We start from the raw sequence: 23,676 nt of genomic DNA, 5'->3' as shown, positions 1-23,676 counted from the left end.
TCTGTGTAAAAACAGACAAGTTCCAAAAAAATATGTTTTTTTTTATTTATGTAAGAAGACAAACAAAATAGAAGTAGGAAAACAAAATTAATTTAAAACATTACTTATTAAAATAGGATTTCAAAAAACACTAAAAAAAAACAACCGAGAAAAGATTCTCGAGATCCAGGATTTCCCGAAAGTTAAAAATTTCCATTCTCGAGATTCGAGATGGAAAATCCCGAAAATTTCTCGAGAATTCCCGAAACCCAACTCTAGGCACGGCTCCCACATCCAGGATATTTGGCGAACCCCCCTACACATCGCTAAGGTTAAGGGTAGTGTGATGTTCTACTGTAGTGTTTCCAAAATGGTATTCCGCGGTAAATTTAAGTGCATTCCGTATATTTTTTAAAGATTTTTATATTTTAAATAGGTACATTCATTTGAATGGTTTTGTCGGCACTAAGCATCATAATATGGAGCACCGATCGCTACAATTTTTCGACCCTTCGCCATATTTGATATATAGCCACTTTTATTAGACAAAAAACAATTATTATTATAAAATTAAATTCTACACGTGAATTATCTTTAGTTATATCAATCATTATATCACATCAAATTACATCACATAGTTACATAATATATTTTATGTTTAAGTACTTATATTCTTTAACTGAAATAGTGCCGCAGGCGACTTGTTGTACTATTAGAGTAAATTTGTGGTCTCTCACTCAACTGGTTGACCCATCTCGCCGGGCTACTCCTAACCCCGGCCCCCCAGGCTAGAGCCCTGTCAGCCCCCACGATATACGGAGATTCATTTTAAATGATGCAGTAAACACAATAAAAATGTATCTTAAACATTAATCATTAATCTGGCGCTACAAGTCGACTGCATTACTGCCCTCCGGAAATCTTTATCCCGAGTTTCCTCTGCCTCTAGTAGTCGACCACACTCGTCTTCTCTGAGTTACCTTGATATTCCGCCCATTTCCTCCTGCTGCGGTCCAGGGACCGAAATGTCATTGATATCAGGGTTCTTTCATAAATAATCTCGTGAGCAGCTCTAAACCAATCCCATTGAAATCAATGATACCTCAACCAGTCAACTGTCAACTTTCATTGAGCTCCATGGCCTATTTAATTGTAGTAATTATTTAAAAAAGGAATATAATTATGCAAGCTTATTGTATATTATATAAGTTATATTATTTATAACTAAACATTTGAAATGTTTGTTAGGTATTTCTAATAACATGTCGTTCCTCCAATAGGTAATAAATTAATAGTTAAATTATTAACAATTTAATGTCTACTGCCTAAAATTAAAAAAAAAAAAACTTAGTAGATAGGTACCAATTTTTATATTTTTAACGATTGAAAATTATCTCTAATTGGACATTTTAAAAATATACATAAGTATCTATTGAATAAAGCAGTTAATTGTTGTATTCGAAACAGATAATTAATATTCAATTAGATGGGTACCTACATACAAGCCTCAATCTGTCGAAGAGGCCGTTATTCAAAACTGAAACACGTAACGGTACTTACCAAATGATAAAATTTATTCTCCGGTAATCGTTGGCGTCAAAGGCATTTAAAATTTAACTAAATTACTTCTGCGAACGAAAGAAAGCTTTTTATTTACAGTGTATATCACCTATTATTTTCTTACAATACTGCTAAATTGCGGTCTACATTCACCACTAATTAAATATCTGGTATTTGATTTGCGATCATTGAGCAGTAGACCACTGGTTCTTAAACTGTTTACACGCAACACTTTTATAAAAAAAGGACATTTGAAAAGACGTTGAAGTAATTGGTTTTTATATGATGACGGAGACTAAACCTATGAAAGCGAAGCTGGAAAAATGCCACTCAGTCTAATTATTAAATCCATTACGAGTTATTTCTCATTGCGGATTCATTGATAGCAAATATCACACATGTATGCTCTGAAATTCATACAACTGCCAGTTGCATTGCATTGCTTTAGTGTCGCAAGCCACAAAATAAGTTTTATATACAATAATTATTGTTACTGATAATATTTTGATAATTAATGAAATAATGAGCAACCTTTCTACACTCCATATTTCTCCCATAATTACCCGAATTCATTATTTTACAAAATAATAAAATCTAATTCATTCTTCGACGCGAAGTAAAGAATAATATGTAGTCCCCCTTTCAAATTTAATAATGAATCATTTTGCATCAAATAAAATCGCTGCTGATTGTCTATCTATGCAAAGATCGATCTGGTATTCTCGTCAACGCAGCAACTTGTAGCGCCGTCTTTAATTTGCTACAACGTTAGTAGCCCTTTGTTTTATTAATATACATACGCTTCTATATTATGTATGGAACTTTCCGATGATGCCATATCAATATACCATAGCTTATGTTGGCTCTATTATTTTTTTTAAATTATTGTTTACCGCCAATTTTTGATGAACCACCACTATGAACATGAAGATACCAAATTAAATTGTTCGATTAACTAAAATAAAAACTACATTGTGTTAAAACGTGATTGGGTGGACTTGAACATGGCACTTCCCGGTCACTTTGATGTTGCATAAGTATTTAACACAGAGCCACGGCAGTGGATAAGAGCGCGGGAAAGGTGGAATGCTTTCACTGCATCCGGTCGTTTATTGAACCACTCGCTATGTGGGTCGCGGTCCTTTGTGGGCGCCGCTTCCCACCTCCGTCCTCCGTGCACCTGGCCGAGCCCTTGAACCGCCGCTCGTCAGGTGGTCTCGTTAATCTCACCACTTTCCCCTCACGTGTCGGGGCCCTCGGGGGCTGCACGGCGCTCCGGAGCAATCGCGTGACTACCGACTCGATAAGAATACTCTCGCTCTGCGCCCACTGTCCATTATTGTGTGGCCATTACCGAATTCACTTTCTGATATCGATAAAATTATTATTGTTCGTCATTAATCATACTTCTCTTGGACAGTTGCATTTTGTTTATATATGCGTAGTAACCTATTCAACATGTCATATATATCTACCAGTGGCGAAGGGTGGAGGTAAGCTGTTAATATCCGCCATAAATAGTGCACACTAAACTTTGTAAGTCAATCGTAATTGTTTTCATTGAAATAAGACTACAATTTACAGATGGTGTTGGTTTGTTTTTAATGCTCAAAAAATACTCGTCTATCTATAAAATATCTAAAATTATCCAATCAAATCATACATAACTTTAGTTATAGATAGCATAATATTTTTGGTACTGTTCGGTTATACGGAATACAGCGGAAAACACATTTTGAAAATAGCCGATAAACTGGATTATTTGTTAGGTTAGCCTAACCAAACCAAACCTAACCTAACCTAACCTAACCTAAACTAACCCAAACTAACAAATAATCCAGTATATCGGGTATTTTCAAAATGTGTTTTCCGCTGTATTCCGTATAACCAAACAGTACCATATTTTTTATCTAGTATGGTTTGGTTTAGGCAGGGCTTAATGAATTTAAAAAAATGAACCAACAATAATATGTGTTATAATATGTATTCTTAATCCAACGAAAACAAATAAGTATGAATGAAAAACTGTCAAAATTTTGTCATATCTCCTAAAATATGCCAAAACTATTATGGTTCGGGATAGGCAGGGTTTAATTGATTTTTAAAAACTATCTGTAAATTGTAGTCTTAGTTCAATAAAAACAAACACGTATGACTAACAAAGTTTAATGTGCACTATTTATAGCGGATCTTAATATCCTACCTCCACCCTTCGCTACTGATATCTACATATGATTATATATTATTATAGCATTTGAGACAATTTGTAGGCAATGACTACCCTAAACATTTTTTTTACCATGTTCGATTCTAAGAATATCATAATATTATGAGCCTCCACAGAGAGGAAGTTTTATTAACAGATTTTTGTTTTAACAAGTAATTGATATTTTAGCCATTTTCTCAACCAATTGGGTCCATAATCTGACTCCAAACACACATTAATAAAACAACATGTGTATTTGCCAGACCCAGGATTCACACCCACGACATTATAAGCCGACGCATTACCCGATCGATCATCGTGTGCGTTCACATATTTATCTAATTTTATATATATTTTATGAAAACAAGTGTGTTAGATTTTTTGTTATATGGCTTATCTAACTCAGATAGTCAAATTATTTTTTCCACTAGATTGAGCGATAATTTTGTGGATTTCATGAACCGGAACGGCACTCCGGTTCATTTCGAGCCCTGGTTAATATATTGTATTTATCCACAGAATATTTTTGATAAAGTGCTTGTTATGTCACCAATGTGGCTCTAGTAAGATATGTGGTATTATACTGTTCGTTACGAATTGTCGCAACCACAAACTAATAAATTGTAATGTCAAATTGCTCTCCTGTGAACTTCACTTACATCCTTGTCACTTACCAATACCGATATATAAATATTGCTCTATTTATTGTAATATTCGTATTCCTTCCGCAAAATGATTCAACCCACACGAGACGCCACTGTCGAAGCCAATGGTATGAACCTTCGCACTGTGCAAATATCCTTACTGATTTTTTACGAGGATTGATTGTTGGTAATTCTTTCTAACCAATAGACGCTTTGACCCATTTTCTTAATCCAAACACAATAATAATATTATATTGATTGAATAAAAATGCTGCAAGTGTATTACTTATTATTGCCTACAAAAATAATGATTTTAATGAGAATTTTATCCACTGTTTTTTTGCAAATGGGACCAAATAAAAGTAATAGTTTTCTCTCTGAATAGCTATGTTTTTTTTTGAATGGGACTAAATATGAAAGTCTTCTCTCTAAATAGTGTAAACCAGGGGTAGTCAACCTGGGCCCTACCGCCCACTAGTGGGCGTTCCAGCTTTCATGGTAAGCGGTAGGGGTTTTAAAAACATTTTCATTATGTCTTCATAAAATTCCCCGTGACAATTTAAATTTCAGAAAATATACTATTTGTATCGCCCTCGCATAAGTTTAGTTCACGTTATAAAGTGAAACTAAATGGCGCTATAGTGCGACCGCATTATATGCTTTAACTTGCTGTAACTTTGCTTTATAAATTTTATAAAGTAAAATTACTTCCCTACTTTATAAATCACCATTACTGTGGAACCGGTGGGCGGTTAGAAAATTTTACTACTAACAGAGATACAAAAGTTGACGGTAGGTATAAAAAGGTTGACTACCCCTGGTCTAAACGAAGATTATGTTTGAGGGTGCAATAACATTAATTTAATAATGATTATTCTAGCAAATCAATTATAATGTACACCTACTTATATTCCTCTGATATTTAAAACGCTTGGAGAGATGCATACTTAAATTTCATTCCTAGGATATGTGAATGCGGTAATTTAAGTGTTAATATTATAATAAGTCAACACAAGTGTCGGCTTTCTCTGTCACGACTCACGATCGTTTTTTGTACTTTCATCTGACCATAGGGCACTTTGATGTTTTCCCATTAGAAGCTGTGACAACATGCATTTCTGCGTCTCCACGCCTTATCTTATAAGGGTAACGAACTAATATATGTATTGGGTTTTTAACCCATAATACGGTGTAGATTGAACCATAAAATAATTAGTGAATATTGTATTATCAATGTAAGTGTACGCTGTAAGTAATAGTATATTATGATAGAGTAGTGGCGGCTTGGGTCGGCAAACGGTCTCGCGAGCCACATGTGGTTCTTTGGTAAGCACGCACAAAATAAAGGTAATTAAAAATAACAGTGCTTTCAAAAACTACCAAAATACCGTCTAAATATCAATAGGTCCTTTAAGGTGAAGCCTTTACTGAGCCGTTTTTAAAGAGGCACCTAGCGGAAAGATACGAAGCTTGCAATTTGAGATTTTTTTTTGATAATTTACAATTTCAACTGTATTAATTAATAAATATGTACCTATCTGAAAACATTAAAAAGAAAGATATTTTTTATTTTAAGTCAAAGATAAATTTACAATTGTAATAAAATGTGAATTTGTTGAATCGGACCGCACCCTATTATTACATATACTATAAACAATATAAATAAAAAGGATTTCAAATTATACATATTTATATTTTTTATAAAAATCGATGTTTTTTAAAATAGATAAGTATAAAAATATTAAAACTATGAATTAGTCAAAAATCGCTTAGGTGATGCTTAGAAAACTTAATAAACTAAATTTTAATAATAAATATGACCATAAAATATATGTAATAATAGGGTGCGGTCCGATTCAACAAATTCACATTTTATTACATTTTTTACAATTGTAAGTTTATCTTTGACTTAAAATAAAAAATATTTTTCTTTTTAATGTTTTCAGATACATATTTGTTCATTTAAAGTTGAAATTGTAAATTATCAAAAAAATGTCTCAAATTGCAAGCTTCGTATTTTTCCGCTAGGTGCCTCTTTAAAAAAGGCTCAGTAAAGACTTCACGTTAACGTAGAGGTATATTATTTCAAGACAACTATTTTCAGCATGAGAGAATCTTCTTGAATTGTGAAGCTATCATAGCTCTTGTTACAAATCTGGATATTCGAATATTCGGATAACCGAGGTTTTGCTGTAATAATTAACCCTTTCGCCTACACCGTGGAACTAGAGACTACGCCTCCTGGTGGGGGGGTTCCCGGGTCCAAATCCCGCCGCCGCGCCGGGTAAAATTAAATTTTGTTTTTTCTTTAATCAGAGTATGCTTTAAATCCAGAACGCAAACCCGATATGTTAAAGTTAAACGAACGCGCGAACAACCAGTGGAGGGTTTAGGGACGTGGAGGCCCGACACACCGACTAATTTTGAGCCGCCTTACCATGGTAAAAAATACAATAAGAATCACATACATTCACACCGTTTAACCAAACTTAATTATTATCAGGGACGACAACAGTGGTGACATAATATTACTTACATTATTAGTTAGGTATTAGTTACTTATGTTATGGCCCCGTTTAATGTTAGTTGCAAGAATTTTGTTATGCGTTGGGTAATATTTTATAGGTACACACTCAATTAGGTGAAAAATGCGGTTATTTTAAAGATGTTAGTATCATTATTTAATAACTACAACATGCCTGGTTTAAACTGTTTCTGCCGATCCCTTTTAGGTCTTCTGACGAATTAATTGCGTCATCTGAGTCAAATAGAATCGCCGTTGCGAACATCCAATCCTACTATTAAAAGTCCGGACAATGCACATAGCGGAAATTATCATTTACGTTTAAATTTTGTTTGTTACACTAAGAAAGGTATATGATTTTTTTATTCTCGGCACTCTAATATTATTAAACTAAATTATATAAATTAGAAAAACGAATCGTGCAGGAGCCACTGGCCATATCCCCGTTTATACGTATTGTCTATTATTATTATGTTCAATTTTCACTGCTTGATAAAAATTACCTACATATCTATAATTTTGTAAATATTTTATGACCCAGTTGGTTTTATGAGTGACTGTTTTTCTTACTTTCGATATTTCAGTGCACGTATTTGAGCGGAATACTCTTTTTAATCGGATAATAAAATCGAAAGTTCAAGTAAGAATAATTAAAGATCACGTTAGTTAGATAGGAATACTAAGAAAAACACTTAATTTCATTCATAAATAGATAATCTCGTTGATTTATAAAACTGGTTGATAACATCAAAATAATAATAAATTTAATTTCAATTAATAATGATATGTACCTAGGGACTTGAACAACAGTTTAATCATTATTTTCGATATACCTAAGTACACATGTCACGATAATAATCATAAATTAAAACGTGTGCCAGCAACATAACGTGCGATGCAAAAAAATATAATCACGGAAAGTCGATAAAAAAAATCAACAAGAACCGCGATTAATTTGCTAACAAAATTACTTTTTTTTAAATTTATGACATCATACTTAGATAAAATCACTTTCGACCAGGTATTCATTTGCCACACCTGAAAATTAGTTTTATATTTTCTTAAAATGTTGCGTTTTCATAGATCATTATAATTATTATTGTATGAGCGCAATCAGCGCATTAGCCCCACAGTGGTGGCAAAGCGTCCGCCTTTGAAGTCGTGGGAAGCAGGTACGAATCCAGGGATCGAAATGGACCGGAGCGCACCTGAGCGCCGTTCCGGTTCATGACATCCCTACAGTTATCGCTCCGTCTCGTGGAAAAAAATATTTTGACTGTTGGAGCTAGATATGCCATATTACCAAAAATCTAACAGTCATTATTATAAACTATATATTATAATTAGATAGATATCGAGCGCTCCGGTTCGTATAATTTTCCATTTCAAGCACTGTAACAAATCCTATACCTGGAAAAATGAAAATGTTTTAATGCGTGCTTGATTCAGAGCAAGGAGATGGGCGAATGGCTAATAATTACCCCTCGTAAAACTCTGTAAATGTTCTTCACTTAAGATTTACATTTATTGTATGTATTTCAGGTGACATAACATTTCTACGGACAATTAACCACTCTTTGGTAACTTTAATTATAAAATTATTGGGAACCGAGAGTACAGCAGGAACAAGTACACTAGTACACTGATGACCGTTTTGAATAAATTGTCTTACAATTTAAATATAAGCATTTTAAAAATTAAATGATTATTACCCACCTAAATGTTTGTGAAAATACTAGTTTGTGGTGCTTTTAAAACTGAAGTTATTTGTTTTTTCAGTTTAAGAATTTTATTGTTAAAAATACTTATTATTAAAATAATTTAATATAGGTACTATTGTTTTTTTAATACAATGAAGAATTCACAAGATATAAGAATTTAACATTTTTTTATGAACATACATAATTTGAAAACACTTCAGAGAAATATAATATGTATAACCACTAGAAAAAATCTTTTTGAATTAAAAAATGCGACACCCAGCAGGATTCAAACCTGCGCCCCCCTGGGATTCACGCCCATATGCTCTGATCGCAATAATTCAATCTAGAAAAATACTTCAGTGAGAATTGTAAGAAAAATCAAATACATAATCAAAATTCGTCAAAATTAGATACGACACACGTAGCAGCAGTCAAGCACAGAGCTCAATGATTCGTATCAATACTAAAAAAATATATTTTATTATATAACTACAAAATATTGTTAGATAAGTCTTTACAAACATTCCTAATGCTGTATTTTTTTTTATTTCAGGATGTTGCCGACAAGCTGACAGGGTGAAATGAAAAGATTTTTCTACAATTTGTATCGAAAACGTGTTGTCATGCTACCAATATACAAGAACCATCATTCATAATGAGAAACGGGAGCAATAACACTTACTGTCAATCTCTTGATAGAAACTTCAACCATCCAATAAAGAACTTTGGTAAAGTTCCAGCGCAATCCTTCAGCAAAGAAGGAATTTTGTCAAAGTTCATCGACTTTGGGAAGAACAAAAAAGATGATTTAATAAAACTCACTTCCAATGAAAAGACCAAAAAATTCAGCACGCTCCAAAATTATTACAATATGAAAAAAAATAATATTTCAACAGAAATGGCTGCTGGAGACCAGAAAAAGAAAACTGAACAGACAAAACAAGATTATCAGTCATCATTTCTTTATTCAGAAAAAATTCAGGCGTCACTGGATCAAACAAAAGCGAATACTATTAAATCGGAACCAATTTTCTTAAAAACCATTATACCACCATCAAATATAACTTCTCTGGAAACACATGCAGTCAATGATAAAAATATTGGTATTAAAGAATCTAACAGTGAAGATTCCCGAGTTACCGGGGGTGGAACAGCAAATGTAGGAAAAGAGAAACGAACTATGGTTATCAAAAGCCATTTTCAGAATAAAAATGAATCTTCTCTCGAAACAATTCTACTTCAGAGGAAAAAACTTCGCGACGCTAATCCAACACGCAAGGTCAGCTTTAAAGTTAGAAACCCTACATCAAACCTGCATAGAAAGAACGGAAGCAATGGAGTAATCACCACCACTATCAAAACCAATAATGTTGCGGCAATGGCGGAAAAATTTGATGAAATGATCAGAAGAAATAGTAATTTGCTAAATGACCCAAAAATTGCTAAAATGGTTGACAAAATCCACAGCACCAGAGACAAAAATTCAGACAGCAATAGTTCTACTCCGACCAACACTCTGTCGTCAGGAATAAATCTGAAAATTATAATTAATAACAAAGCAGTACTTAAACGGAGAACAAGTTTAAAAAGTAAATCACCAAGTAATAGCTCTCTTGACAAAGCTCATGTCTCAGAATCTCCAAAACTCCATAGGAAGGTTCTAAGAGTAAAATCTGAAACTACGCCTAAAAAAAGAAATTCTACTTATAAGAAACCCCAGAATGCCCACAAAAAGCAGGAGACAGTTCACTTAGAAAAATGTCCTGATCTAACTCCTGGGAAAAATATTGAGGCTTATATCGGAGATGTACTTGAGTCGAAAAAATTGAAACATGTCAAGCGGAAGCCGAGCTTTAAAACGTCACCGACTAGAAATGTCGGCAGTGTAAGTGCCACCATACAATTGTTCGAATCCGGAAAACATAAATATACTGAGCATAAACCATTCAGACCAAGAACAAATCACAGTGATGAAACCCCATTAATAACTAGTAGTGAAAACAAGCCGTTCTTACTTAAACCAATCGATCAAAGTATTGTATCAAAATTTAAACCGAAAGTTCCTGAAAAGAATAATGATGTAATTAAAACCAAAAATATAGTGATTCGCGATGGGCGACCAAAAATTAAAGTAATAAAATCGAATTCGACTTCAAGTAAATCTTCAGAATGTACAAATGAATCCATTTCAAATAGTGAAACTAAAGATGAAATTAACGATGAAGTAGTTAATACGTGCACAGACACTATTCCTGATGCTTCATTAATACAAGAGTGTCTCAATGATGTAATAAAAACTCAAAGTAGTTTTTTGCATCGTGAAAGTAATAATTCTCTTATATGTGATGAAAATATTGATTCACCAGCTGAAATTCCATTGTGCCAAAATGAATCTACACATGACAATGATAAACCCATTTTAGAAATAATATCAGAAGCTACCGCCACCGAAATAGACAATGCTATGTCCGAAGAAGAAAAGATCTACCAGGAAGTCAGCGCCAGAATAAAGCCCAACAGTTCATTCCTTTGGCGAACTAACTCAAAACCTGATATTTCATCCAAGTTAATGAAAGAATATGACATTGATTGCACGAATGGAAATAATGTGTATGAATTCGTAGAACATTGTCATGCAGGCGTATCTGAGAAAGTGATTAATAGTGATGTAATGGCAGAAGAAATTTGTCCAACATTTGAGACAATTATTAAGAAAACAGATGACTTATTAGACACTAAAAAGAAAGAAATTGCAGAAGTACTGAAAAAAGAAAAGGCGAATGTTAATAACGATTTTGAGACAGAGGCTGTTAATATTAACGTTAAACTAATAGATGAATCACTAAATGTAATAGAAGCAATAAATTATCCAGTAGTTACAAATATGAATAATGACAAACTTGAAATATCACAGTTCAACGTTGATGAAGGCTATGAACCTTTGGAGCCGTACAGAAGTGACGCGGATGATTCTAATCTATCGTCAGCGGTGAATACTTCCCTGGATTCAATTCAGTCGTATCACAAAACCAACTGTCCTTTACCGGAGGTACCTGAAACTGTTGATGAAAATATTTACCAATCGTTGTATGAGGTAAAATCGCAAGGTGTCGGAAGAAATTCACATTTGCATAACTATGAGTATTATCCTAACCAGGGTAACTTGACTGCAAATACGAATGCTGATAGTGACGATGGATACGAGTACTGTACATCACCTAAACTGACTGAGAATGGTTCTGATGGTACGGTTATCCAAAAGGATATCGTCGGAAATCTAATGGCAGATATGATGAAGCGATACTCTTTAGCGAAATCTGATAGTATTACGTCATCGATAGGTTATGAAAAAATTTCATCAATTTATGAACGGATTCCATCAAAACCTTCTGCGAAGACTCACATGGACTGCATTTCTCATAATTCTAATACTTACAATGGCGTCAACTATGATGAATGCAATTACAATGAAAATATCTACGATACCATAAAACATGCCGATACTGCTTCTGTTTCAAATTGCTACGAGAGCATTCCTGGCAGCCCCAGTACTGTCCTCAAAAGACAAAAAGGTCACAGCCGCCCGTTGATATTCTCCAATAATCATGTGCCGTATGACGCCATGTCAAACTTTAGCCATTCTTTTTCGGGATCTACCATTTCGAGCGAGCACAAAACAAATAGTATATACGGGCAGCGATCCAATGTCAGCTTCGCACCTTCAGAGTTGACAGTATACGGCCAAGCACCGAGTGAATTGAGTTCCAGCGACCGCAGCGACGATTGGGTCGACATGTCGGATCAAGATGATAGCAGCGGAGATCCAACAATCATAATGTTTGTAATTTTTACTGTTTTATTTTTGAGACTTATATTTCCAAATACTGATAAGTCCACATAATATGGTTAAAAAATGTGTAATTTCACTTTTTTGGTGGTTTTTTCGCTAATAAAACCTGGGCATATTGCTTTAATTTGAAAAATACAATAAAATATAAAAAAGAAGCATTATATATAAATAAAATATTTTGATATAAATAAAAAGGATTTGAAGTTATACACATTTATATTTTTATAAAAATCAATGTTTTTTTAAAATAAATATTAAAACGATGAATTAGTCAAAAATCTAAACGACGAAAAATTGAAAACTTAATAAACTAAAATTTAATTAATAATAAATATGACCATAAAATATAATGTAATAATAAGATGTGACCCTGCAAGGAATTCACATTTTATTACATTTTTTTACAATAATTGTAAGTTTATCTTTAAATTTAAAAAAAATTAAAAATCTTTTTAATGTTTTCAGATACATATTTATTAATTAATACAGTTGAAATTGTAAATTATCAAAAAAAAAAAATCAAATTGCAAACATCGTATTTTTCCGCTAGGTTCTCTGCTGGCATGCCTCTCCCCCTTAAGGTGAATACTCCACTTACCAGAGGCACCTAGCGGAAAAATACGAAACTTGCAATTTGAGACATTTTTTTGATAATATACATTTTAAATTGTTTTAATTAATATTTTTTGTTTAAATTCACATAAACTTACACTTAAAAAAAATACAAAAGGATTCCAACTTATTATTACATATTATTTTATTTGACGTACAGTAAAGATTTTTGCCTAATTCATTACTTGTAGGTTTTTTATATTGACTGTAATAAACATTGATTTTTATAAAAAATTAAAATGTGAGATACTTTTTATTTATATCAAATCTAATATATCGGTATGGTCACAATATTGAAGCTCGATTTGATACAAATAAAAAGGATTTCACGTTTATTATGTTATGGATTCTTTTGAATGTTGTAGAAAGATATTTTAATAATGTATTTTCTTCAATGTAAAAACATTGATTCTTATACAAAACTTTTTTAGTAGTAGGTTTATCGAAAAAATATATTTTTCGTGTTTTGTCGCCAAATGCAGACTCAAAGAGATTTAATATTTCACTTTGGCTTAAAAATGCTGATAGTGTTATTCAGAATTAGAAGATAATGATTGTAATAATATCATGTTCTAATCGATGCATTATTTTTTTATCTTTTGCAATAGTAATGGTATAGATTCCATCATGCCCAGTTATTTGGAAATTTGTTGAACATTCCTGTCTTCTTATCTTTGTCAGAGTTTGAGAAGATAACAACTGATAAAATGCTCTCTTTGTATTACATCTATGTGGTTAGAATAACCATTTCATAGTATTTATAAAATGGTTAAATAAGAATAATATATTATCAGTATAATATAATAACTAATAATTTCGTGAAAATTAATAGTGAATTTAATAATAAAATGTTAATTTAGTCAATGGCAGCTATATTTTTAAGACTTTATGGTGATATATCACGCAGGTAAGATTTTCGTAAGGGTACCTGTAGACTTGTCAGTGCCTCCAACCACCACATATTTAAAAACACCATAGATTTCTTTGCAATTTCTCATAGGAAATAGTAGTCCTATCATATTATACAAGCGGCCCTCGACTTTCGCACGTAATTGGTTCCTGAAAATGTGTTTGAATGTTGAATGTTCAAAAGTAAAGGGACATAATAAAACATCAAGAAGTGTAGTATAAAATATTTATTTATCAATGGGTATAATAAAGTTAACGAGGCGTATTACCAATCAGGTGTTTTCTTTATAAACTTGTCAAGAGATAGTAAGTTGAATACCACCCTTTTTCGTAATTGAGAAGGTGATGACGGGGAGCGGAGGAGAGAGGATCGACTGTATGGAAGAATCTAAATTTTTATGGAAAATGAAAAATCTAAATTTTAAGAAATATACGAAATAGCGATTTGTGTGAAAGTAGAACGCTCGAAAGTCTAGGGCCGCCTGTATATCCAAATCACAAGGAGTATTTAGAGATATATTATTAAATCTATACTTCATACACGGTGACAAACGATTTTCAAAACAAATTAATGTAGGATTTGCTGTCATTCATATTACACACTGGCATGAAGTGCGCAAGCTAAATTTTATTATATTAGTTATTAATAGTGATTTGTGATAATAATATTCCAGTTTCATGCAATATTAAATTCACTATCAATTCCAAAGCCATACCACATTTGCTTCACATAGGGAGCAGTACCGGACAGCTAGTTATCAATTATTTCAATAATAATTGTAATGTTATAATTGATCAAATTATTTGTCTTGAATTGCAGAATCCGGGAAAGGACAAAAGCAAAACGCAGTCCTGCCAGCTGGTCCCGAAAAGTACGACATCAATGGACCAAATCGCCCAAGAAGCTACCTTACTCTGACGGTAAGTGAGACGTACTAATATCTATCTCTTTCATAATTTGGTATTTATCTGATTTCGTTGTGCTTATCTTAAATAAATAAATATTCACGTCTAGCGATTATTTGTAATATTGCTTTTGATTAATTATAGGTTACCTGCAGAATAATGAAATATATTCACCTTAATTTTAACAGCCATTATTAAATTAAAATTAAAGCGGATAATTTTTTCTTCAATTAATACTGAATTTTTATTATTCTGATTAATTGGGTATGAAAGTAGTTTGGGCAAATCTGAATAATCGAATAAATCAAGCATTTTTTTAAACTTTCAAATTTCATAATACCTATTTTACTATTATTTTGTATTATTATACAGTATAACCTCGTTTTTACGTGCCCGGAATTCACGTTTTCCCGGTAATTGCGTGTATTTTTTTCAATCCCGATGTATTTCAGTACATTTAATACCCGCATTTACTTTTTTCTTTCCCGCGATTTACGTCGGAAATATTCAAAATATGCGAGTTACGCCCACTTGACAATGATTGGGTCGTGACATTCGAACGATTTTTCAATAAAAATTTTAATTGAATGTTGTTTTTTAATGAAACGTTATTTTTTTAGAAACATAAAATTTAAATGTTCTTTTTTTCAATACCCCCCTTTTACATTTTCCCTCCAATTAGGTTTTTTTTCTTCAGTCCCTAAAAAAACGTAAAATATGGGTTATACTGTATTTTAGTGATATATTTAATACCACTCTATGCTAAAGAAATAAGCATAGTATGACAATTAATACAAAATTAAGACAAAAAATAGGGAAAAACAGAACAATATCTACATCAAAAAATAAAAATAGTCATCTAACAGGTCACAGAGGAACACATTAAACAATAATCCACACAACAGCCTCCGGTTCGGTCTGCATTTCATTCAGCATACTTGCAAATTGCCGGATTCGGTTCAGACATATACAATATTTGCATGGAAAACTGATCTAGGTGTATTCAATCACTACTATTTAATTTATTTCCTGTATCAATAAATTTTAATATTATCCTTCTCACAAGCCAGTATTGATTTGTACCTACTCGAAAAATGATTCAAAACAACTTTCCTTACAGGGAAGCTTTAGAAAAAGAATATTTGTTTTATTCACAGATGGCAGTGCTTTGTTCAAATTTGATATATTAATATGAAAATAAAAATATTTCTAGTTTATGTATATCCGTTATAACAATATTTGAATTATTTTTTTTAAATTATCGTTAAAAATATAATATCATTTACGTATGTATTTTATATAGGTATTTGCTTACCTAATTATAATGGTTATTATTTCATGGTCACAGTTCGATAACTGATTTCATTACAACACCAGCATATTGTAAAACTTGAAAATGAGTTGTTTAAATTACTTGCAATTTATCTATATAAATAAAAGTCTAAATATGTTTATTTAATTTTCCTATTTGGCCCCAACTGACATTTATGACATTTCGTGAAAATTCAAAATTTGTTTTTTTAAATTACTTTTTCTGCCAAATCCAATTTCGAATTTCATGACAGATCAAGATAATGTTTGCATAATTTGATTGGACTTAAATTTTATGTTCTTTTGTTTGACTTAGCTGTCAGAATTACTTAAATTTTGACATGACGTTGTATGTCTAGATACAGATATTTACTATTGAAGAATGTTCTTACATTTAATTAATGTTCAGTGATCAATGAAGCGACCTCGTGCAAAGTCGGGTACTTCAGCTAGTAATAAATAGTACAGAAACTACATCTATAGTTAATATTCTTTATGTCAATTATTTATTCACTTCACTTATAGGATGGCAGAAATTAATACTTTGCCGGGATATCACAATTCTGTGTTCATTACTGTTCCAAAGCAAGGAAATCTAAAAGTAGATTAAGTTTTGGATAATACAAGGGATCCTGATGGGGTGAGTCTTGACTTCCTCCAACAGCTCTCACCAACTATCTCTATACAAAGTGTCCGCTTTCCAATTCGGTACACCAAGCATGCGGCAGTCATCAGTATGTTAGTAATTTTTTTGGTTTTTCTCTTCTTCTGTATCATATTGTGTTGTTCAACATTACTTTCTTTGTCGATTCATTGTCATACAGTGTATATGATCAGGGGCGAATTTCCAGTTAAACAGAGCAATACAATATGTTAGAGGTCCCAGAAATACAACTTATTAAAATTGGCATTTTACATAGTGTTAAATATTTATATTATTATATAGGTTATTCTAAATATATATTATAGTCTTCAAAGTATGGAAATAAATTATATTTCCCATCTTTCGACTACGAATGTTTTAGCTTATGCGTACATGAAAATTTATTATTTTTTGTTTGTCCATAATGTCTAAACGGTACGGTTGCTTCTGATTTAGAAATTAATGTGTAGTAAAGATTTCTTGCGATAGCATATTTTTTGTTTGCAATTGATTCCAATAGTGGTATATTTTATTAACACTAGCTATCTAATTTTATCAAACTCGTGCAGAAACAGATACTTTGTCTGCTTCAAAATTATTTCATAAATTTAATGTTTTAAAATATTATTTTTCGGACCCCGGTGCCCCTATCAATTTTGGGGCTCTGGCCCTCCTGTAGCCTTATTTTAAATCCAGCCCTGTATACAACCTAGCCATCGCATTCTCCCAATTCTAATTGATTGAACTGCGACGCAATCTTCGACTGACCGTAAAGCTCGGCCTTGTATTATCTTCTCCTCCAATTGAGGGATAGGTAGAGGTATTTTACAAAAGTAAAATATTATATGAATAATTATTTGAATTAAATTAAATTAGTCTTTAACCAGAATTCAAATTAATAACATTATAATGAGAGGTCTTTTAAATTCATTTTGTTTGTAGAAATATCAAAGGTATATAAAATAAGGTAAATAAAATATTTTTTAATTTATTTATAAAAATTGAAAAGATATTTGAAAATCAAACTAATAAACGTGTATTACAATAATAACTATAGCACTTGTAGTAAGTATGTAAGATGTAAACCAGTGATTCCCAACCCGAGTTAAACTTGCGAAAAAAATGTACCAACTTAAAACATTTTTGAAAAAAAGATAAAATGTTAATATACAATAAATAATAGGTAGGTACTATTTTAATTTTTTTTTTCAAAAGGACAACTCTACTGTCAGTGAAGTTCTGTGCAAGTAGGCAGGTTATTCGTTGCTTTGTGGGCTGCTTTCTTAGGGGGTTGGGGAAAAATTAAGGAAAGAATATGAAAAATAGAACCTTTAAAAGTGGATTTCATTAACAAATTATGCATGTTTGTTGATGTGTATATCAAAATAAATTGTAAAAATTTCTTTTGCATGTATCCGTTTATCGTAGCCATGCAGAAATTGTAATATGAGGTAAGAAGCCAATGAATTTACATACAATTTGATACTTTTAAATAGTACCTATGGGATGGCATTTTGCCTGGGTATGTTATGTCCATACTTTGTTATTTACCTATACCTATACCTTAATTAACATAAATATGATTCAGATTTCCTCGAGATTGTATAAAATGAAAGAACACGTGAAAAAAGATTAGGAACCACTGATTGAATGTTAGTTGATTATTTGGTATTTGATCATTTTTTCTGAAATATCCATGACCATTATTCACATACTCGACTAATAATTTGAATCACACTTTAATAAAAAAAAATAAAGAATCGTGGGAGGCTGTTATGTCATGTCTTTTGTTTATTTGAGTTCAGTTATGTAAATGTGATCGCCACCAGCCATGACAACTAAATAAATTAATGATCATAATAGCAGTGACGTAGCAAGAGATGGGCGAGCTGGGTAGTCACTCCAGGCGCAGTCTAGGTAGGGGCGCAGAAACTGAGTCTCGGTAAACAAGCAAAAATAAAAAGTACACCTTTAGAAACATAGACTTTACCAACGTCCACTTTTTCTGGCGAACTATGACTCCTTTTTTTATTTTTTAAGCAGCCAATTAGAAATTATTTATCTTTTAGATTCAAACAAGAATTTTTCTCTTGTGCAATGATATATTATATTATTTATACTTTAATATCCTACATAAGCACATACTTTCTTGTTATAGTGGTTGTTACTTGTAATTAAGTAATTTTTTTTTATAATTTGTATTTTATTATGTATTATAACGTATTGGCCAATCCTTGTAATGCCATAATACTATTTTCTAAATAAATAAAAATACGCATGATCACTTTTTTCATATTACATTTCCGACTTCTCATAGAAAAGACAACTATAGCAGTATATCACGAATCAATATTATAACAATTAATTATTATAAGACAGACATCATAGCGCGAATCACTATTATATTTACGAAATAAAACTCAATCGCATACCCCTTCAGATCTTTCCACGTAGGTACTGTCAGGACTACGCGTATTATTGTTTGGGAGACACTGTTTTAACCGATGTGCAAATAATACTCAATCCTTTTTTTTTTTAATATTAACTTGTCTTACATTGGTATTAATTTTACGAATTCAGGTAATACTACATACCAACTTCATGTTGACATTATTTTGGAAGTGAAAGTGATTACCTACCTACACTATTAAAGATATGCATACCTACATATTATTATATTATTGCAAAGAGCAGACAATAATATTTTTATTTACGTGTATTACCTCTAGGTATGTTGCATTAATTTATGTATTTTTGAGAAACTTATTCACCAGCGAAACTTTCGATTTTTACAAAATATATTACTTAAATTAAAAATATTAATTATTATTTACGTCAATCTTTTGATAGATTCGTAATGCATGGGGATTAATGACAAGATTATTTTTTATGCTTTAATTCTACAAGTTGCCCACTCAAATATTTTAAGCATGCTACATATTATTATTATTCTGTGATGTCCGAAAATATTTATTTAACAAGCGGCTCGCCATTTAATCAACAAAATAATAGGTTTATAATGTGTGGGTACATATTTAAGATTGATGGTTAATATTTTGTCTTTGTGAAAGATTGTATTATTTAAATATTCCTTGATTTATTTAAATTATTTATATTTTTCATTTAGACTTCAATTATAAACGAGTAATTGTTGAGTCGTTAGTGAACAATACAGGTATTTATAGATTATAGTCAACACAATTATTAGTTCATTTTGGTTTCCTGCAAAGTTGTGAATTATTGTCATCTACGTCCTTCTGTATCAAATCCCTCAATATGCGTAAATTAAATGAAAGCATGAGTGATTTTAAAATTGACTACTTCCTCCTCCCTTATCTATCTCTTTTAATAAGGGGTGAGCGAATAGATAGCAACTAATCCTTATTAAATAACTTGACTGTGTGACATTGATGGGTCCGAAGATACCGCATAGCACGCTTTCCTCAGACGAGCGTGGCACTCTTTGCATGTTTTTGGTCACGCACCAGGTTTCTGGGCCATACCTACCTATATGGCAATTGACAACTTGTCTTATTAGTGTTTTGGATGTAGGTAATATGCATTTCAAGCAGGCGCGTACACAAGGGAGGAGAAGTTCGGGTTCGGACCCCACCCCCTAGGAATGGAAATACAAATTATTTAGGGGATTGGAATAGTATGTCTTCGTCCTCTTCGTCCTGAGGATGAACGACGCGTTGGCCCCACTCCTCTCGGCCTTCTATAACACCCATAGTTATTAGTCACTGGAAGACCCCTGGTACTCAAGATTTAGTGCAACCATCTGAGGCATCCAATGTTTGCTTGAATATTCTGATGCGGCATTTATCTAAAAGTTAAAACATCGCGAATGACACAAACGATTCTAATAGTTATGACCGTTAGGCCACGTGGATTCGATAACCACTTGTAGATGTGACAGCTCGCAATAATGTATAAGCAAGTACCCTCGATTACATAGCCAGGCGGCGTCCGGGTATGGGGAATCTACCCGGGAAAGTGTGTGGGACCGCGATATATAGCTATAAGTAGTAGACGGGGTAAATTTGGAAGTAAGTTGCATTTGCTAGATTCTGTTAACCCCAACACCTCCAGCCGTCTTAAAAATCAATAAAAAAAATATGGAAACAAAAATCGAGTGTCTGCTCAATGCCTCGGAACGTCATATTGAATGTAGATTTTGAAAACCTAAACTCTAAAGTATACCTACCGATCGTGATAAAACAATACCTCGTATGGCACATGACACTAATGAAATGAAAAAAAAATACTGATTCCATCAAATTTATCACGTATTTTTCGTATTCAAATATTAATATGTGGTGAAATAGAAAAAATGGTTTTTTTCATCTCGTATTTTGTGGTAGTACACCCACGATGGTCGCGCGGGTTAAACGTCGGCCTATAGCGGCGTGGTTCGAATCCTGGGTCTGACAAGTACACACATATTGTTTTTCAATTTGTGTATGAGTCAGAGCAGTAACCTAATAGAAATAGGTTGAGCAAGTGGCTGACATCCATTTCTCGTAAAAACAAAATCTGTTTATACAAACCTCCACTCCGTGGAAGCCCATAATATGCTCTTATCAGGATCGGACATATAGAATTTTGTAGTATTCTAGGTATTGTTTCCTCATGAGTGATACATGAAACATATTATTAATTTTAACTTAATCGTCTTTACTAAATGCAACCCATATATATACGGGTATTATATAATATTATGGTAGGTATATATATATATTATAATATATTATGTCTGTGATGGCTGTCTTTCCGGTCCATGAAATATGCAGCTATGTAACAGCGAACCTACGTAAATCCGAAACTATTCGACCAACAATTTCAATAACAATAATTAATACAGGTAATACTACAATATAGTGCTTCAGCGAGAATCGCCAGCAAAACACCATTGCCATTTTCGTAAAGTAAACGCTATGTGGGCGCGTGCAACATTGGAGGAGGGGGCACAGAGCGGTCGACTGCTAGAGGGCCTCCACTTGAGCTCGACCCTGCGACCGGAGTGCCCGCGCCGGACCAAGTGAAAGTGACGCGCGAGCGGACATGCCCTCGTAAATTTCCGATGTTGTGACGCGTATCCGCATACTCGGAGCACTGTCATCCGGTCCGGTTCAACTAAATCAATTATTTCACAACCCTAGCACTTGTTTTTATAAATTATAATAACTATTACTAGTTTCATCGTTTAGCCCTGAAGCCATCATTATTCCTATTCATTGCATTGTTTTGTCCATTGTTCTATTGAGTCATGTTTTTACAAAGGCCAAATGTGACGTACCTATTTTATACAAGATGGTCCTGTGTAAAAATGATTGCAAAACTGTTCGTAAAAGTCAAGACGATTTTAATAAAGTGAATGTGTTTCAGTTTAAAAGTGTTTTTGTTAATACTGTGACAATTGTATTTTCGCGCCAAAAATACTAAATAAACATCGCGGGTTTATTTAAATTTTGTATCGTTTTAATAAAAGTGTGTGTTTGTTTTGTGTGTTGTATAATATTGCGTTCAAGGCATTCGATATTTGAAATACTAGCTGGCCGTTAATTCCATGCAAAATGGGATGTAATAAAATATTCGTTCGTTTTGTGCGGAAACGAGTCGCCTCGATTCGAGTTGCATTGTTGAATATCTGACGTCGGTTATGTAATGGTTGTTTCCAAGAGGCGTGAAAATTGTGATGGTACAGTGGGCCCCGCCGATGCTATCGTCGGCTTGGAGTAAAGCCAACGCTGGCCACTTACTTCAAGAGGCTGTCCAGTGGCCATCTGCCAAGTGGAACAAACGAGTTATCGTCACACCGCAGTGGGGATCCGTTACGAGAATTAACCACCATAAGTTTTACACGACTGTCATCCAGTTATCGCGATACCGTAAAATAGCCGACATTTTATGTCCAACATCTTCATTAGATCACATAAAAATATACGGTTGCGGTTTATAGTACGCGTAGGCAGCCAGTGGCACTGACAGGTTCGGAGGACCCCTTGCTAAATGCGTCGTCTGTCCGATAGGTCGCCATTTGATGTTATGTTGCCAGGATTGTTTATATTCTTTGATTTATTTTTTACACTCAGATCGCATCTTTTTTAAGATTTTGGACCGCCCCATCTGCTTCATGTAATAACCACTGGAAACGTATTAATGTTGAATCAACTTACTACTCTAAATATTATTCATTGTATGGAAAAAAAACTGTTTCGAATTCGATGTCTGATATAACCGGTATAATTTAAATAATTTCAAAATTGGAACAAATTTGCATATCGATCTGACTTATTCATTTCAATCGTTCGAAATTCGAATCTATCTATATAGATAGGTAGTAGGTAGGTATCTAGTAGTCTGGCGAAATTAATGTTGTATGAATTATATCAGGTGTGCCTAGAGCATTTTATTTCATACGGATGTAATAATGATGGTACCTAAAGTTAGTCACCTGCTTTACTGGCTTGACATCTAGAAAATAGGCGTACCTGCGTAACAAAATAATAAAATTCAAGCGTTTCGCTTGTATTCACAGAGAGCTCAACGCACGGGTATTAAAAACCTGTAGTGTATTTTTGCTGCGATTTTTTTTTCACATGACCTTATTGTCGCCGATTGTTTTCGTTGTTCGGAATTCAAAATCAGCGTCAACAGTCATTGGTTAAAGATAATTATGTATCTCCGTAAATTACACACACACACTGTATGAACTTGCGTGCAACTGCCGTATTATTGTGTGTAGTCTTTCGTGCCGCTTTTTCATTCGATAGGAAATGAATTGTGGATTCGAATTATCCATTGTTTGTCAGGGAAAATATTATAT

At 32.9% G+C, this 23,676-nt stretch overlaps 1 protein-coding gene across 4 annotated transcripts in view; it reads left to right on the top strand.

The window, feature by feature from the left end:
* Positions 1 to 23,676, top strand: part of LOC147064810 (uncharacterized) — a 132,405-nt gene that overhangs the window by 67,597 nt on the left and 41,132 nt on the right. For 2 of the 4 annotated variants that reach the window (XM_085958059.1, XM_085958058.1), the window contains exons 2-3: positions 9,170 to 12,453; positions 14,808 to 14,908. In XM_085958059.1, coding sequence (XP_085814185.1) covers positions 9,272 to 12,453; positions 14,808 to 14,908 — 3,283 coding nt within the window. In that variant the 5' untranslated portion in view covers positions 9,170 to 9,271. Of the gene's footprint in view, positions 1 to 9,169; positions 12,454 to 14,807; positions 14,909 to 21,845; positions 21,978 to 23,676 lie in introns of those variants that run through there. The other 2 variants (XM_085958060.1, XM_085958061.1) reach the window with 2 other exon arrangements.

This window comes from Rhyacophila brunnea, unplaced genomic scaffold (assembly GCF_057557595.1).
Source record: "Rhyacophila brunnea isolate RB1 unplaced genomic scaffold, BYU_Rbru_1.0 scaffold_7, whole genome shotgun sequence".
NCBI lineage: Eukaryota > Metazoa > Arthropoda > Insecta > Trichoptera > Rhyacophilidae > Rhyacophila > Rhyacophila brunnea.
Note: the sequence above shows the minus strand (reverse complement) of the source record. Positions and strands in the feature narration are given on the sequence as shown.